The sequence below is a fragment of the Staurois parvus genome, unplaced genomic scaffold, assembly GCF_062004578.1.
Source record: "Staurois parvus isolate SC_StPar_1 unplaced genomic scaffold, SC_StPar_1.0 ptg002970l, whole genome shotgun sequence".
NCBI lineage: Eukaryota > Metazoa > Chordata > Amphibia > Anura > Ranidae > Staurois > Staurois parvus.
Genome location: NW_028320766.1, coordinates 109,864 through 128,335, shown reverse-complemented (window position 1 = coordinate 128,335; position 18,472 = coordinate 109,864). Strand labels below are relative to the sequence as shown.

The following is an 18,472-nucleotide window of genomic DNA, read 5'->3' as shown; positions in this document are numbered from 1 at the left end:
CCGGGAACTCAGCACAGGGATGGTGGGAACCCCTCATAATGGGCACAGCGGGCGTACAGACCTGGGAACTCAGCACTGGGATAGTGGGAACCCCTCATAATGGGCACGGCGGGGGTACAGACCTGGGAACTCAGCACATGGATGGAGACAGCCGCAATGGCCACAACAGGTGTGCAGACCTGAGAACTCAGCTCAGGGATCTCACCAACAGAGTCACCAAAGACATAGAAGAAGCTCTCAGGGGGTTTAACAGTCCAGAATCTAGCAAACGCTGGAACATTTTTTCGGTGGGCTGACCCTCTGATGAAGTAAAAGTCTGTTGCTGAAGGGGCAGGAGCAGAGACTTGACAATGTGAGGGGGCTTCAGCTTAACCTAGGGAAGATGTTCTGCATATGAATGTACATTGTGTTCCAACAAAAAAAAGACCCTTCAGTCGCTTGCACTTGGTTATATGACCCAGAGGAACCCAAATTGTTACTCAAGGAGAAGGTTCCAAGCGCTGGTTATTCCCTCTGTTTACTTTTCTGAATTCCTGATGCCCCTATTGATGCTGTTTCAGCAAAAAAAAAAAAATTGGATATGATCGGCGTGTCACTTCCTCCTCCAACCTAGAGGTGATGACCCCAAATCAAAAATGATTTATATCCTTACTTGCTGTGTCAGATTTTTCTGATTCCAGGGAAATTTGTGATGCCGTTGTACATTGCACATTCTTGTGGCCGGTCTATCCAGTTCTTCCAGTAGGTAAATGAGCTTAATTGGCACAATGCTCAAACACTGAAAAAGGAGGCCTTTCGGATCCAACTTTATTTCCTTTATATAGAGGGACTGAACCTACTGAACTTCAAACAAGGACTTCTCCATTCTTCTCTTCTGGAAAGACTTCATTTTCAGTCTTCAGACCTCCCGAGAGCCACGTTTCTCCCGTGGTAAATCTACAACAACTGTACATTCCAAGTCAGTACTTGCCAAGCTAACCACCGGGGCAAAATGGCCATAGCTGACGCGTTCGGATCATATATCTCCTACGGTTCCAAATTTGTGACTACGTTCGTACTGACCTTCTCTCTTATTGGAATACAAGCAATTTTAGACTCCAACTTTAAATGTCCAACAAATGGTTACAATCCGGTCCTTGCATGCTTCTACAGCCTCTCGTTCTATCTGTGTCCTGCCATCATCTTTGTCTACCTAGGATTATACTATTTTCCTGGCTTCAACAAGAAGAAGGGATGCTGCCCCTGTCGGTCTGGCAATTGGGCTTGTATCTACGTTTTCCTGGAGCTTGGAAAAGCTCCAATGATTTGGTTCCTGATAGCGCTTGCAGACGGTCGGTACATTTCCTGCTTCATCTATGCGGCCTCGCACTATCGGGTAGACCATGACTATTACTTGTTCATATTTCAGGTAAGGTGTTCATTCAATGCACCATAATATTTATTGGATATTTAACACCTGACGAAGAAAGCTTAAAACCCAAATAGTGAGAGTCCCTTTATGTGTTGTACCCCTCCAGTGGTAAAATCTTCCCAACGAGATTGCCTGTTTTTCTATATTCCTATGGTCAACGCTGAGCTAAAATATGGTGTCATCATTTCAGGCAGGGTGAAGACATCACCTATTTCGGGGAAATCTTATCTTTGTAGGAGAGTAGACACATCCTCTTTAGAGATATCTCACTACTGTAGAAGTAGAGAGACACCAATTATGGGGAAATATCAACATTATAGGAGTGGAGACACATCTACTTTGGTTAAAGCTCATCACTGTAGAAGGAGAGAGACACCAATTGTGGGGAAATATCAACATTGTAGGAGAGGAGACACATCTACTTCGGGGAAATCTCACAACTGTAGCCGAAGAGAGACACCAATTGTGGGGAAATATCAACATTGTAGGAGAGGAGACACATCTAATTCGGGGAAATCTTAAAACTGTAGCTGAAGAGAGACACCAATTGTGGGGAAATAATAACATTGTAGGAGAGGAGACACATCTACTTCGGGGAAATCTCACAACTGTAGATGAAGAGAGACAACAATTGTGGGGAAATATCAACACTGTAAGAGGAGACACATCTACTTTGGGAAATCTCACAACTGTAGCCGAAGGGACCCACCAATTATGGGGAAATATCAACATTGTAAGAGAGGAGACACATGTACTTTGGGGAAATCTCACAACTGTAGCCTAAGGGACCCACCAATTATGGGGAAAAATCAACATTGTAAGAGAGGACACACATCTACTTTGGGGAAATCTCACAACTGTAGCCGAAGAGACCCACCAATTGTGGGGAAATATCAACATTGTAAGAGAGGAGACACATCTGCTTTGGGTAAATCTCACAACTGTAACCAAAAAGAGACCCACCAATTGTGCGGAAATATCAACATTGTAAGAGGAGACACATCTACTTTGGGGAAATCTCACAATAGCAGACGAATAGACTCACCAATTGTGGGGAAATATCAACACTGGAGGAGAGAGACACATCCACTTTGGGTAAAGCTCATCACTGTAGAAGAAGAGAGACACCAATTATGGGGAAATATCAACATTGTAAGAGAGGAGACACATCTACTTTGGGGAACTCTCACAACTGTAGCCGAAAGAGACCCACCAATTGTGCGGAAATATCAACATTGGAGGAGGGGAGACACACCTACTTTTGGGAAAAGCTCACAAAGGTAGACGAATAGACTTACCAATTCTGGGGAAATATCAACATTTTAGAAGAGAGACACATCCACTTTGGGTAAAGTTCATCACTGTAGAAGAAGAGACACCAATTGTGGAGAAATATCACCACTGGAAGAAAGAAGACACATCTTTTGTTGGGAACCCACATTATGTTAGAATAGGAGACCCACCATTTTATGAAATTCTCACCATCGTATCAGAAAAATATATAGTTACTTTTAGAAAATCTGACCTTTATAGAGAGGAAACACACCTGCGTTGGTGAAAACCTTTCATTGAAGGTCAGAAGACACATCTACTGTTGGGAAATTTCACTATTCCATAAAGAGATTAATCTACTATAGAGAAATCAATCTCACCATTGAAACGTAGGAGATACATCTACTTTGGGGAAATCTCACTACTGTAGAAAATGAAACACATTTAGTGTAAGGACATCTTACTGTTGTAGGAAAGGACCCACGTAGCCTGGTGGAAAAAGTACTATTGCTGGAGAGGAGACACATCTATAGTAGGCGAAATCTCACTATTGTTTGACAGGTCTACTTTGGGTCAATCTCACCACTATGGGAGAGGAGACACATCTATCGTAGGCGAAATCTCACTATTGTATGACAGGTCTACTTTGGGTCAATCTCACCACTGTGGGAGAGGAGACACATCTAAGGTAGAAAATGGCACTATTGTAGAAGAAACACATCAACTCTAGGGAAAATCTCACCATTGTAGGAGAGGAGACCCATCTACTATGGGGAAATCTCATCACTGTAGAAGAAAAGAAGCACCAATTGTAGGGAAATATCAACAACTTAGGAGAGGTGATACATCTGTTGTGGGGAAACCTCAATATTTTAAAACAAGAGATCCAATACTGGGAGAAATTCTCACCATTGTGTGAGAAAAGTCATAGCTACTTTTAGAAAATCTGACCAGTGTAGGAGATGAAAAACATCTCAGTTGGGGAAATATCAATATTGAAAGACAGAAGATACATCTACTGTAGGAAAATCTCACCACTGTAGGAAAGGAGACACATCTACTTTGGTGAAATTACACTACTGTAGACGAAGAAACACATTTAGGCGAGGTTCAAACCTGTTCGGCCGTGCAGGCCGCCATTTGCATGGTCACAAGAGCCTGTTCATTTGAAAGGGCTGCCGTGCCCTTGGACATGCTGGAAAGAAGTCCCTACACTAATTTTTAAATCATAGCTTGCACTGGAACCGAGGTTCTCAGTACGGAACGTGGTTTTCAGTGCTGGCGGGGTGCCATTAGGATGCGGGTCTGGGTGGTTGCGGCTGACGGCATTTGTGTGGGTCCCACAGCAGCACTACCTGCACAGATTTTCAGGGCCGTGGATAAGGGGGTACCACCAGTCCTCCTGTATGAGGCCCAGGTCAGCAGAGGGGTGAATTGGATGTGGGCAGGAAGGGTGATTGGCATGGTGTGGAATTATTGGAACCAATCCCATGTGGCTCCTCTTGCAGCAGCTGAAAGCTAGATTCTTCTCCTCACCCCCCCCCCGCTAACACAGAGATAGTCATACAGGGGATCGGTTCCAGTAATTGCTCCCCTCCCTCCCCCTTGTTGCACACATCACCCTCCCTGTGCACCATACATTTTCCTCTGCTGCTCAGGCACCTCCCCCCCGTGTGCTCCCATCCCCTGCAGTGCTGCTGGCCTCCCTCCTGTGCTTCCCACCGGCAGCTCTAAGCACACAATAGATTCCTTATGAGTGGAAAAAAATTCCTTCCTGATCCCCCCGAGAGGCAATCTGATATTCCCTGGATCAACTTTCCCTATAAATGTTATATCCAGTTATATTCTGTGTATCCAAGAAAGAATCCAGGACTTTCCTACAGCAATCCACTGAGCTGGCCACAACCAACTCCTGAGGGAGTCTATTCCACATTCTCACAGCTCTTACTGTGAAGAAACCTTTCTGTGTTTGGAGATTACGGACGTAAAGAGCGCCCCCTTGTCCTCTGGGATGACCTCAGGGTGAAGAACTCTACACCGAGTTCACTGTATGAACCACGGATGTAATACATAGGATCATTGTTCATTATGGAACGATTTGCATCCATCACGGGTCTACACCTCCTATTATCGGTAAACGGATCACGTACGCTCGTTTCTTGTACAATTGTTCGAGATATGTATTGTTTATGTAAGGGAAGAATGTCCCTTACATTGGTGGTCAGTTGGAAGAATGTCCTTTACATTGGGGGTCCGTGGGAAGAATGTCCCTTACATTGGAGGTCAGTGGGAAGAATGTCCCTTACATTGGGGGTCAGTGGGAAGAATGCCCCTTACATTGGAGGTCAGTGGGAAGAATGCTCCTTACATTGGGGGTCAGTGGGAAGAATGTCCCTTACATTGGGGGTCAGTGGGAAGAATGTCCCTTACATTGGTGATCAGTGGGAAGAATGTCCCTTACATTGGGGAGTCAGTGGGAAGAATGTCCCTTACATTGGGGGTCAGTGGGAAGAATGTCCCTTACATTGGGGGTCAGTGGGAAGAATGTCCCTTACATTGGGGGTCAGTGGGAAGAATGCTCCTTACATTGGTGATCAGTGGGAAGAACGCTCCTTACATTGGGGGTCAGTGGGAAGAATGTCCCTTACATTGGGGGTCAGTGGAAAGAATGTCCCTTACATTGGTGGTCAGTGGGAAGAATGTCCCTTACATTGGGGGTCAGTGGGAAGAATGTCCCTTACATTGGTGATCAGTGGGAAGAATGTCCTTTACATTGGTGGTCAGTGGGAAGACTGTCCCTTACATTGGGGTCAGTGGGAAGAATGTCCCTTACATTGGTGGTCAGTGGGAAGAATGTCCATTACATTGGTGGTCAGTGGGAAGAATGTCTCTTACATTGGTGGTCAGTGGGAAGAATGTCCCTTAAATTGGGGGTCAGTGGGAAGAATGTCCCTTACATTGGTGATCAGTGGGAAGAATGTCCTTTACATTGGTGGTCAGTGGGAAGACTGTCCCTTACATTGGGGTCAGTGGGAAGAATGTCCCTTACATTGGTGGTCAGTGGGAAGAATGTCCATTACATTGGTGGTCAGTAAGAAGAATGTCCCTTAAATTGGGGGTCAGTGGGAAGAATGTCCCTTACATTGGTGGTCAGTGGGAAGAATGTCCCTTACATTGGGGATCAGTGGGAAGAATGCCCCTTATATTGGGGGTCAGTGGGAAGAATGTCCCTTACATTGGGGGTCAGTGGGAAGAATGTCCCTTACATTGGGGGTCAGTGGGAAGAATGTCCCTTACATTGGGGGTCAGTGGGAAGAATGTCCCTTACATTGGTGGTCAGTGGGAAGAATGTCCCTTACATTGGTGGTCAGTGGGAAGAATGTCCCTTACATTGGTGGTCAGTGGGAAGAATGTCCTTTACATTGGGGGTCAGTGGGAAGAATGTCCCTTACATTGGGGGTCAGTGGGAAGAATGTCCCTTACATTGGAGATCAGTGGGAAGAATGTCCCTTACATTGGAGATCAGTGGGAAGAATGTCCCTTACATTGGGGATCAGTGGGAAGAATGCTCCTTACATTGGGGATCAGTGGGAAGAATGTCCCTTACATTGGTGATCAGTGGGAAGAATGTCCCTTACATTGGGGGTCAGTGGGAAGAATGTCCCTTACATTGGGGGTCAGTGGGAAGAATGTCCCTTACATTGGGGGTCAGTGGGAAGAATGTCCCTTACATTGGGGGTCAGTGGGAAGAATGTCCCTTACATTGGGGGTCAGTGGGAAGAATGTCCCTTACATTGGGGGTCAGTGGGAAGAATGTCTCTTACATTGGTGATATTTCTGCTACAGGGCGGTGGGAAAGCAGTTAAAGATGGTGTCCCTTTATCCATTCTTACTTGGACACCACATGATGACCATTAATGACTATTGTCGTGTCAGTTGCACCAATGAGGACTTTTACGAGGATGTCACACCATCAACCATAAAAATTATATTGGCAAAGCATGATGTTTAATTGCATACAAAACCATAAAAAATTTACATACATGTACTATAAAACATAAGTGGTGTTGATTATGGTTTCCCCTCGCAGTATGTTCACCTCAAGAGGTTTTGGCAAAAGTGTTCATCCCGTGAAAGCCAACCAACGTTAAATCTTGCAAATTGCATTGTTTTGATTGTGAGATGGTTACACAATTCAGAGCTGCATAGCTACACACATCTATAATCATGTAATAATACAATTAGTCATAATCACATCGCACATGTTCTTCCATCGTATTACTCCATAATTTCATTTTAACACGCATATTACCTCATTTAGCACAGGTAGGACCTTGAAAATAACAATCTTAAATCCTCATAACTATGCCCACTTACGGGTTATGGCCCTGAAAGTGAGGATAATGGTCTTGGCTGCTGTTCTGCTGTGCGTAGAGTCCAAACTCCGACACTCTACGCCTACAAGAACCAATGGCACCACGAATGGATCCAACTCTTACTAATTATACCACGTTTTATGATCACATTTGCGTGTTTGATGTCAAATAGCTCTTCTTTATACCATCAAACGTCTACTGAAGAAGGGCACTGCACGGGATGGGAGTTAGGAGCTTTCTTCCTTTTTTTTCCCAATTTTTTTGAAGATTAACATTCACTCATTTGTCATGGACTAGGATTGATACTTCTCTCTGCAGGAGCATAATCTAGAGCAGCTTTTGTCAACCTTTTCAACGCAGAGGAACCCTTGAAAGAACTTTATATCCACAACTTATTAGCTAGATGGTGGTCAGTGGGAAGAATGTCCCTTACATTGGGGGTCAGTGGGAAGAATGTCCCTTACATTGGGGGTCAGTGGGACGAATGTCCCTTACATTGGAGATCATTGGGAAGAATGTCCCTTACATTGGTGATCAGTGGGAAGAATGTCCCTTACATTGGGGGTCAGTGGGAAGAATGTCCCTTACATTGTAGGTCAGTGGGAAGAATGTCCCTTACATTGGAGGTCAGGAGGAAGAATGTTCCTTACATTGGTGATCAGTGGGAAGAATGTCCCTTACATTGGTGATCAGTGGGAAGAATGTCCCTTACGTTGGGGGTCAGTGGGAAGAATGTCCCTTACATTGGGGGTCAGTGGGAAGAATGTCCCTTACGTTGGGGGTCAGTGGGAAGAATGTCCCTTACATTGGGGGTCAGTGGGAAGAATGTCCCTTACATTGGGGGTCAGTGGGAAGAATGTCCCTTACGTTGGGGGTCAGTGGGAAGAATGTCCCTTACGTTGGGGGTCAGTGGGAAGAATGTCCCTTACGTTGGGGGTCAGTGGGAAGAATGTCCCTTACGTTGGGGGTCAGTGGGAAGAATGCTCCTTACATTGGTGATCAGTGGGAAGAATGTCCCTTACATTGGGGGTCAGTGGGAAGAATGTCCCTTACATTGGGGGTCAGTGGGAAGAATGTCCCTTACATTGGTGGTCAGTGGGAAGAATGTCCCTTACATTGGGGGTCAGTGGGAAGAATGTCCCTTACATTGGGGGTCAGTGGGAAGAATGTCCCTTACATTGGGGGTCAGTGGGAAGAATGTCCCTTACATTGGGGGTCAGTGGGAAGAATGTTCCTTACATTGGTGGTCAGTGGGAAGAATGTTCCTCACATTGGTGGTCAGTGGGAAGAATGTTCCTCACATTGGGGGTCAATGGGAAGAATGCTCATTAAATTGGTGGTCATTGGAAATGAATTCCCCCTTACAGATAGCTAAAGAGATCAATGGTGTCATTGCTGAAGGAACCCCTAACAAACTCTGGAGGAACTCTGCAGTTCCATGTAAGCCTGGATGAGAATCCCTGATCTAGAGTGTCCAGTGAGATCACATAGGATCTAACGGGCTCCCCTGTATTGGCCTTTCTGACACTGTATAGATAAAATTCTTATGCAGGTTTCCAGCTAACTTTGGACAGGTAATGTTAGGATTTTGCACATTTCTGAATAACCTTCTCCCGGCTGTGATGTTAAAAATATTTATGACAATATGCTGAAATACGGCCTACGCCTACGCTCTCTTTTGGCCGTACCTTGACCCTCCCCATTGTAGGACTTTCTCGTTCCTTAATACTATGAGCCAAAGACTAACTGTTCTTATTCTGGTGCTGGAATCCAATGTTTCGAGAAAAAGGACTTTAGACGAGTCCTCAAATCCTTTGCCATTTCAGCCAATGACTTAAAGTTGGAATTACTGGAAGCCAATGGTGGAGGAGTTGTGGTGGGATCACAAGAGGCAGACAGCTAGCAGTAGGCACCGTCAATGTTCATTATTTGTCCAGAAAGAAGACAGGAGGAGGAGCAGTGACACAGTTTCAGGCGCTGAAAAATCTTTCTGCATCTATGCAACCATTTAACCAAGTACTGTAAAAGCAGTGACGTCCCTAGGGGGGTGCGGGGTGCACCGGGTGACACCATCACAGGGGGTGCAGGAGCAGGATGCCAGCAGAACTTCTGGGCTCTGTGAAGGTCGTGGCCAGCTATTGGGGTGACCCCGGCACAGTGACAGCCGCCCCCCCGGTGTAGCGGTAAAATGAGTATCCCGTGAAGATATGTATCTCCTGAAGCAACTGCGCATGTTCAGGTTTCAGGCCGAAGAAATCGATCGCTGATCTTCGACTTTGGCACAGAGCTCCCACAGTTAACCCCTTACAGGCTGCAAACCGCTGAAGCTGATCCCGCGGACCACTATGGGTTGCAAGATCAGTTCAGCCCATATAGGTTGCAAGCCGATGATCCCCGCAAGATGGATCAGATCTGAGGATTGGGGAGCATAATGGATTGGAGAGAGGACAGTGACATGAGGGGGGGCGGTGGGTGTTGCAACCCATAGTGATCCACGGGATCAGCTTCAGTGGTTTGCAGCCTGTAAGGGGTTTCCTGTGGCAGCTCTGTGCTAAAGTCGGAGATCGGCTTCTTCGGCTTGAAACCTCCACATGCGCAGTTGCTTTGGGCTACATATCTTCACGGGATACTCATTTTACCGCTAGACAGGCACCGCTCCTTCCTCTCCGGCGAGGTGACACCACGTGTTACCGCACCGAGTGACACCAACCCTAGGGACACCTCTGTGTACAGGTCCTTATACAGAGCAGACCTTTAATAATTTCTGGTCTTTTTTTTATCTCATCTGCAGACCACGGGAATGTTGGCTATTACCCTTATGGTCATCATACTTTATTACGCATCGAATTGTACCTGTGTGTGTTTGGAGGAGAGTCGGCGCGCTTACGACATGCTGTCAGATGTGGAGAATATTCTACTAACAGATGAAGTAACGAAACAGAAAAATGAAGAGAGGCAAAAGTTTCTGTGCGCTCTGGAGCATAACGGAGAGTACATGGATCGGAGACTGCCGCGATACATGCTGGACAAGGAACATCTGATTGTCGCTAAGCTGAACCCACCACCCGCTAACAGCAGTTAGAATGGCAACAACAAGAATGATAAGGAAGAGCTATGGGGTGACAAAAATGTAGAAAGCACAGCCTTGTACACATACGTGTCAGCTTGTACAAGATCCCATGGAAGTGGGCCTGTCCTCAGATATGTGTTTTCAAGTTAGGCGCCATCTTTTTTCAGCCACCATCCAGGATCTTCATCCAACTCAGGTGAAGTTCCTGGACTGGAGCTCATTGATGGCTTTTTAAAGATAAAAGATGGAGCTTTTCTGAAAAAAAATGTATTCTGTATCAGTGCATTGACAGGAATTATTCATGCAGACGGCTAAACCATAAGGTCCACCTGAACAGTTGAGGACCTTCAATGTATCCCATATGTCCTGGTTTTAAAAGGGGTCCTCTGCAGAGCATGTACCTAGGAGTGCTCAGCTCGGAGCACATCTGGGTTCAAAGCTGTCTACACCTTTAGTGCAAAGGGAGGTACACAGACTAAATAGAGTCTGTGCCTGATTGGCTGGAGCAGAGTGCAGGAGAGGCATTAGGGGTCCAATAGAGTACCTGCTATCTGCCCAATTGCATAATTTTTTATCATTTTTTATCTCCCATAACTGAAAAAAAATGTAAAATATAAAAAAAAAAAGAAAAAATTGAAAGCACCTTCATTGCCCTGCACACACATACAAATGCATAAGCACACATGGGACAGACACATGTATGTAAATAGCATGTATGTGCAACACATATTGGATTTCACTTTGCATGCTGGAGTGAGAAAAATGATTCTAGCTCCCTAAATTATGGTTAACCCTAAGTTAATGAACTGCAAAGACATCATCTAGTAATAATTGTGAGTACTTTGGGTATGTTTTGGGGTGCTTTGAAGGTTTCAAGAAATCTGCTTGAACCTCATGGAAAGCTTTCCAAATGCTTTGTAAAATACTTGCTGTAGTCCCTGCTCTTATACAAGCTGAACCCTGTGTGTACAAGGCCTAAACAAAATATTAAAAGGTATTTAAGCCACTGATCTACCATGTTCTCCAAGTCATTAATCCACCATGTTCTCCTTCAAGTCATTTATCTACCTTGTTCTCCTTTATGCCATCCATCCACCGTGTTCTCTGTCAAGTCATCCATCCACCATGTTCTCCTTTATGTCATCCATTCACCATGTTCTCTTTTATGTCATTCATCCACCATGTTCTCCACCAAGTCATCCATCCAGCATGTTCTCCTTCAGGTCATCTATCCACCATGTTCTCCTTTATGTCATCCATTGACCAGGTTCTCCATCAAGTCATCCATCCAGCATGTTCTCCATCAAGTCATCCATCCACCATGTTCTCCTTTATGTCATCCATTCACCATGTTTTCTGTCAAGTCATCCATCCAGCATGTTCTCCTTCAAGTCATCCATCCGCCATGTCTTCCTTTATGTTATCCAGCCACCATGTTCTCATTTATGTCATCCATCCACCACATTCTTGTTTATGCCATCCATGTACTATGTTCTCCGTCAATTCATTCATCCACCATGTTCTCCTTTATGTCATCCATTCACCATGTTCTCTTTCATGTCATTCGGCCACGATGTTCTCCACCAAGTCATCCATCCAACATGTTCTCCTTCAAGTCATCCATCCACCATGTTCTCCTTTATGTCATCCATCCACCAAATTCTCCTTTATGCCATCCATCCACATTTTTGTTTATGCCATCCATGTACTATGTTCTCTGTCAAGTCATCCATCCACCATGTTCTCCTTTATGTTATCCAGCCACCATGTTCTCCTTTATGTCATCCATCACCATGTTTTCTGTCAAGTCATCCATCCACCATGTTCTCCTTTATGTTATCCAGCCACTATGTTCTCCTTTATGTCATCCATCACCATGTTTTCTGTCAAGTCATCCATCCACCATGTTCTCCTTTATGTCATCCATCACCATGTTTTCTGTCAAGTCATCCATCCACCATGTTCTCCTTTATGTTATCCAGCCACCATGTTCTCCTTTATGTCATCCATCACCATGTTTTCTGTCAAGTCATCCATCCACCATATTCTCCTTTATATCATCCATCCACCACATTCTTGTTTATGCCATCCATCTACTATGTTCTCCATCAAGTCATCCATCCACCATGTTTTCCTTTATGTCATCCATCTACCATGTTCTTCTTCTCTCTTCCCCTTTCTTTACTTGGCTTTCTTCTATAACATTGCATAGCTAAATATTGGCATTTCCATTCAATATTCCTTCCAACAGATATAGTCAGTGTGCTTGTAACCAACAAAGGACACAAACAATCAAATGAGTGCTTGAAAAGGAAAGATCAGAGCAAGTAACCGACTTCCAACACGTTGAAATATGGATCAGTGACAACCTGAAGAACGATGTTGACATCAGAGCTGGAATCACCAAGATTCTGGAGAACCAATCTCAAAGCACAAAAAAATTGCTACAAATATAAGACTTGCCTGTTCTCGGGTATGGGGCAGATTTTTTTCTCCCGGACAAGATCTGGATGGACATGGTCACAAATAAGGAGGCTTTGCAAAGAGCCAATGCAACCAAAATGAATATAATTGCTGATGACTGAATTGATTAGCCTGAATATCTGCTGAGAACCATACAATTCGGGAATCTGGCCAATCATGCTTTATGAATTGTATGATCCTGGACAGATAGGCCGAAAAAACACGTACTCTCGTAGAAGCAAGCAATTCACAATTTGCTGCTTCACCTCATCTGTGAAATGACTCGCTCATCATTGCCAACTGCACCAAATACAAATGATGTGCACATGTTGCTGTGAAAACACTGTTAAAGATTGGATCTCCCCAAAATTGATGGTTATGGATGGAGACTGGCAGGTCTAACCTCACTCTGACTGATCTCTCAGAGCCTCCTAGAATCATACGACATGAAGTCTCAATCCTCCTGTTGCATTCAATTTTGGGTGGACCAACCCTTTAGCAGGGAGGTCCCCAAACTTTTTCAGTTTAGAAATTAAAAATTAGCACTTAAAAAATGTAATAATAATAATAATGATCATATTGAATGTTTTAGGAATCATGAAAATTGAATATTTATATTATATAGTATCACATCATACAGTATAATGTGTTGTAATATTTATTATATTAAATTAAAGTATGTAAAAGTAAATGTAAAACGTTTTCAGCTCTTTTCTCGATCCAGAGTTTGTGATCCATTCATCAAAAAGTAAAACTTTAATGAGAACTCAATAACCCGTACAGACATGAAAGTTCAACTCCGGCCAAAACCTTTAATTTTGCTTTGGATGGAGCTGAGAAGGGTTTTTATTGTTATTTATGTCTATAATGGGGAGATTTTCCCTGATTTCCCGGCAGGACAGGAAGTGATGGGCAGTCTTCCAATGGGAAGACCAATTTTTAGTAGAGTCGGCCATATTTACTACAAGGCAAACAAGGCATTTGCCTAGGGTGGTAACTTTCAGGGGGGCAGCACCGCTGCCCAGAAGAAGGGACAAAAGAAGGGACACATGTGGCAAGGGGACCAGGTAGGATCTGAAAGAGGCTGTGGGTTGCTTGATGGTGTATTCAGAGCCCAACTCCCGTTCCCAGGGATGTCCAGAGCTGTTAAGGTAACTGTCTTTCTCTCCCTCGCCAAGAATGTGGGGGGATGTGTGTTAGTGGAAGGCTCTCTCAGGTGGGGGTAGGGGTGTTGTTGGTCAATGTCAGGCTTTCTCCACAAAGGGGGGCAGGCGATTTTTGTGTTGCCTAGGGCAGCACAAAACCTAAATACACCACTGAGTAGAGTGGAGAAGGGTTGGCGCCTCTGACAATGTATTTATTGTTTACTGTTTATGACTTCCTGTCCCAATGCCTACCACACCCTCAGAAATAGAAATACAAACCCTAAAAAAATGTCCTCTTTCACACTCAATAAAAAACCCCATAAAGTTGAACTCCAGAGACAAAAACATTTAATTAAAGCAGAACTCCCGGCAAAAATCTTATTTTCCCATTGCCCCCGCTGCATGGGCCAACTGCTTGTTTTTTCCCGGGGTGAGCAGAAAGCTTATACTCACCTGATCCGCCAACCCTTTGGAAAACTGCACTCCCCCACGATTCAGCAGTGGACTGTTCCTGGAGTGTGTATTGCGTGATCGGGAACAGTCCATTTCCAAGATTTCTGGACCACGGGGAGTGGATGTGGGTTGGGGGGTATAGCAGGGGCTGAAAGGACAAGCCTTGTGTGGGGAAGATCAGCAGGTCAGGTGGATAGATCTCTGCTGTCCTCTCCCCTAGAACAAAAAGAGCAGTTAACCCTTGCAGTGCCACTGCACAAGCAATAAAAATATCTGCCCGGAGTTCTTCTTTAAATATATACCTTAATACATTCAAGAGATAGAAATCCATGTTCTGTTCACCACATGCTTTTGCAAACCTAGATACTACCCTGTAAAAGCAGGTGTGACATTATCACTGTGCTGTATATAGCCTGGGCAAAAAAAGCAGAGCTGTGGGAGGGGCACAGCAGGCTCTATGAACAGGCTGCCTGCAGAAAACTACAGGAAGGGGCGGAGACGAGACCAATTATTCTGCAGGAGACAGAGTAGAGTTGTGGGAGGGGGCACAGCAGGCCCCACCCACTACAGGCTGCCTGCAGAAAAATACAGGGGGGGGGGGGTGGTGTGGAAACAAGACCAGTCATTCTGCACAAGGAGAGAGAGCAGAGTTGTGGGAGGGGCCCAGCAGGTTCCAACCACTACAGAAAACTACAGGAAGGGGCGGAGACAAGACCAATTATTCTGCAGGAGACAGAGCAGAGTTGTGGGAGGGGGCACAGCAGGCCCCACCCACTACAGGCTGCCTGCAGAAAAATACAGGGAGGGTGTGGTGTGGAAACAAGACCAGTCATTCTGCACAAGGAGAGAGAGCAGAGTTGTGGGAGGGGCCCAGCAGGTTCCACCCACTACAGAAAACTACAGGAAGGGGCGGAGTCAAGACTAGTCCCCCTTCCCAAGCAGGGACAGCAGCAGCGACTTGTCCTTAATACAGGCTTGAATGAAAATGGGTAAAAACTGCTATATCAAAGTTTACTTTTTGGCTAGGGTGGAAAAGGTTGGGAACCCCCATCAGGTTTTTTATTCCTATTTGGGACCCCACTGGGCAGATTTGGTCTCACTTCCTGTCCTAGTGACAGAACAATGGGGGCACCGACCGCGATATAAAGCAGCTCCACTTTGAAACACTTATGTTCCGGTACTGACAGCTTCCTGCAGAGTTCGGCCCAAAATGGTTTCGGACTGGACCCAAGCTCAACACCAACCAGGAACATCCAAAACACCAAGGTATTTACTTCTTTCACCCCATTTATGACCAGGAACCCAATCACTCTTAAGGATGATCCACAAGGGGGGATACGATGGACTATAGAGCCCATACCTGCCCAGGTTTTAGGAAGGCTGGGATAGACCATATTGCCACATTGCCAATAGATATACATCAACACACAAGGGCCCCCAATACCGTTTCTCCATCCACAATTACAGGCCATTTTTTATTTTGATTCTAGTTGTATTCATTCAATTTTTTGTCTTTCAAAACATATAAATCGATTAGTTGATAGCTTTAAATAGCCCTTTAATTTCTTCCCCATCCAATTCATAGTACTGACATATTTATCCCCAGTCCTACGGTCCTTCTTTCTGATATTCATTACACTGCCATTAATTCTTCATTCTGTATTCTGTCCCACCATCCCATAACAATTGACTTCCACACGGCCAATCCATAATTCATCCCATAACAATTGACTTCCACACGGACAATCCATAATTCATTCCATAACAATTGACTTCCACACGGACAATCCATAATTCATCCCATAACAATTGACTTCCACACGGACAATCCATAATTCATCCCATAACAATTGGCTTCCACATGGCCAATCCATAATTCATCCCATAACAATTGACTTCCACACGGACAATCCATAATTCATCCCATAACAATTGACTTCCACACGGCCAATCCATAATTCATCCCATAACAATTGGCTTCCACATGGCCAATCCATAATGAAGCTGTTTCCAGCTTCCCTTTGATGGAACTAGTCCATAAATCTGTATAACTGGTTTCTCTTGACATACTGGGCCACTCCTTGGTTTCGTAAGCTTCTTCTTGCTCAATTGAATGTGAATGAATTCTTGGAATGACGTATCTTTTTTTCCCATATGGTAATGTTCCCTAGAAGTAGGTTATACCTCCTTCACCAACCATCTGCTTCCTCAGGGCATGGAGATGTTCCAAGCCTCTAACCAGAATTTCATTGTGTTCTTCATTGTTGGCTAGAATTAAAGCATAACAAGAGTCTCCAACCAAAGCACAAACCTGGAAGTTCATATCCAGGGCATACCAGTTCTGCAATACAGGGAGTCTGGGACTTTGCAGTTTCTTGCTCAATTGAATGTGAATGAATTCTTGGGACGATGTATCTTTTTTTCCCATATGGTAATGTTCCCCAGAAGAAGGTTAAACCTCCTTCACCAACCATCTGTTTCCTCAGGGCATGGAGATGTTCCAAGCCTCTAACCAGAATTTCAATGCGCTCTACATCATTGGCTAGAATTAAAGCTTAACAAGAGCAGGGGTGGACTGACAACTCATGAGGCCCCCGGGCAATAGAGGATCATGGGGCCCCTGTGTCCTTGCCCAAATTCAAAAAAGCCTATGAAAAAGGTATCAGGGGCATCTCATGGGGCCCCCTACTAACTCCGGGCCCTTGGGCAGTGCCCGAGTTTCCAAATGGTCAGTCTGCCCCTGAACAAGAGTCTCCAACCAAAGCACAAACCTTGAAGGTCATATCCAGGGCATACCAATTCTGCAATGCAGTGAGTCTGCGACTTTTAAGTTTCTTGCTCAATTGAATGTGAATGAATTCTTGGAATGACGTATCTTTTTTTCCCATATGGTAATGTTCCCTAGAAGTAGGTTATACCTCCTTCACCAACCATCTGTTTCCTCAGGGCATGGAGATGTTCCAAGCCTCTAACCAGAATTACATTGTGTTCTTCATCGTTGGCTAGAATTAAAGCATAACAAGAGTCTCCAACCAAAGCACAAACCTTGAAGGTCATATCCAGGGCATACCAGTTCTGCAATGCAGGGAGTCTGGGACTTTGTAGTTGCTTACTCAATTGAATGTGAACAAATTCTTGGAATGATGTATCATTTTTTCCCATATGGTAATGTTCCCCAGAAGAAGGTTATACCTCCTTCACCAACCTCCCTCTTTCCTCGGGGCATGGAGATGTTCCAAGCCTCTAACCAGAATTTCATTGTGTTCTTCATCGTTGGCTAGAATTAAAGCATACCAAGAGTCTCCAACCAAAGCACAAACCTTGAAGGTCATATCCAGGGCATACCAGTTCTGCAATGCAGTGAGTCTGGGACTTTGCAGTTTCACCTCAATGGCACTGAAAGCTTCATCTGTAATACTATCAAACTTGAACAGTTCATACCGGTTTTTCTGTACCCACTTTGAGATAGCTTGTATATCAGGGGTTAACCAACTTGCAAAGGACGCCTCTCCATCCAAAAACAAGTCCGAATTCGTACGGTATAGGGATAAGTTTGGGTTCTGTCCCTGTTCAGCTAAATTCAGGATGAAGCTGTTAGCGCCTGTAATGGAACCGGCCCCCGACTGCACTGGGGTACTTCCGTTAGACTACCGCTTCCCCGCCCGAACACCACCGCTGACCATACGAGACTAGACGAGACCAGTCTTTAAATAAATCAGCAAATAGACTACTTTATTTTAACACAGATACATTCAAGGGAACAATTCCCCCCTCCCTGCATAGTGTCACAGTGCGGGGCAAACCACATCTAGCAACAAGAGACACACAGGTAATCAAACTTCACACCGACAGACAGTCCCATCAGGAGGGAGGGCCGCTGGAGACATACCCACTAAGCTAATACACAAACACATACATCCCATAATAGTTTGCTCCCAAGCAAAACACACAATAGAACAATGGGATGCACCACATGGCAATAAATAATGAACAACCCCCCCACCCCAATATTATGACATATCACCCTGTACCCCTAACAGGCACAGGGTGACTTACACATAAGAGGGATATAAGGAGCTGAGACAGGAGTCTCCCCACCTCTCCAAAGTGAGCTGTGTTCCATGGGCCCCCCACCCAAAGTGACTCCCGTCACAGTGCCATCCCAATCAGCTGTGGCCAAGGTATCCCTTGTCCCACAGCTGCATGTACATAAAATGTCAAGGCTGCCCATGTCATCATTGACCTAATATGGCCCCTAATGTACAGCTGTAAATATATTGAT

At 44.8% G+C, this 18,472-nt stretch overlaps 2 protein-coding genes across 2 annotated transcripts; both read left to right on the top strand.

Annotated features, from left to right (window-relative positions):
• The first annotated feature begins 839 nt into the window (after positions 1-839).
• Positions 840-10,141, top strand: LOC149428783 (uncharacterized). The gene is made up of 2 exons (XM_089667002.1): positions 840-1,408; positions 9,851-10,141. The coding sequence occupies exons 1-2, from the start codon at positions 992-994 to the stop codon at positions 10,139-10,141; spliced, it is 708 nt and encodes a 235-aa protein (XP_089523128.1). The 5' UTR covers positions 840-991.
• Positions 10,142-11,141: 1,000 nt separating this feature from the next.
• Positions 11,142-13,284, top strand: LOC149428782 (uncharacterized). Its single transcript, XM_089667001.1, has one exon. It carries the CDS (start codon positions 11,146-11,148, stop codon positions 12,343-12,345), a length of 1,200 nt encoding a protein of 399 aa, XP_089523127.1. The 5' UTR covers positions 11,142-11,145; the 3' UTR covers positions 12,346-13,284.
• The last annotated feature ends 5,188 nt before the right edge of the window (positions 13,285-18,472 follow it).

Bases quoted from the DNA above. Each gene is read 5' to 3' on its own strand.
- LOC149428783 (XM_089667002.1), top strand. From the start codon at position 992: ATGGCCATAGCTGACGCGTTCGGATCATATATCTCCTACGGTTCCAAA. The intron at 1,409-9,850 runs GTAAGGTGTTCA...TCTCATCTGCAG, and splicing joins ATTACTTGTTCATATTTCAG to ACCACGGGAATGTTGGCTAT.
- LOC149428782 (XM_089667001.1), top strand. From the start codon at position 11,146: ATGTTCTCCAAGTCATTAATCCACCATGTTCTCCTTCAAGTCATTTAT.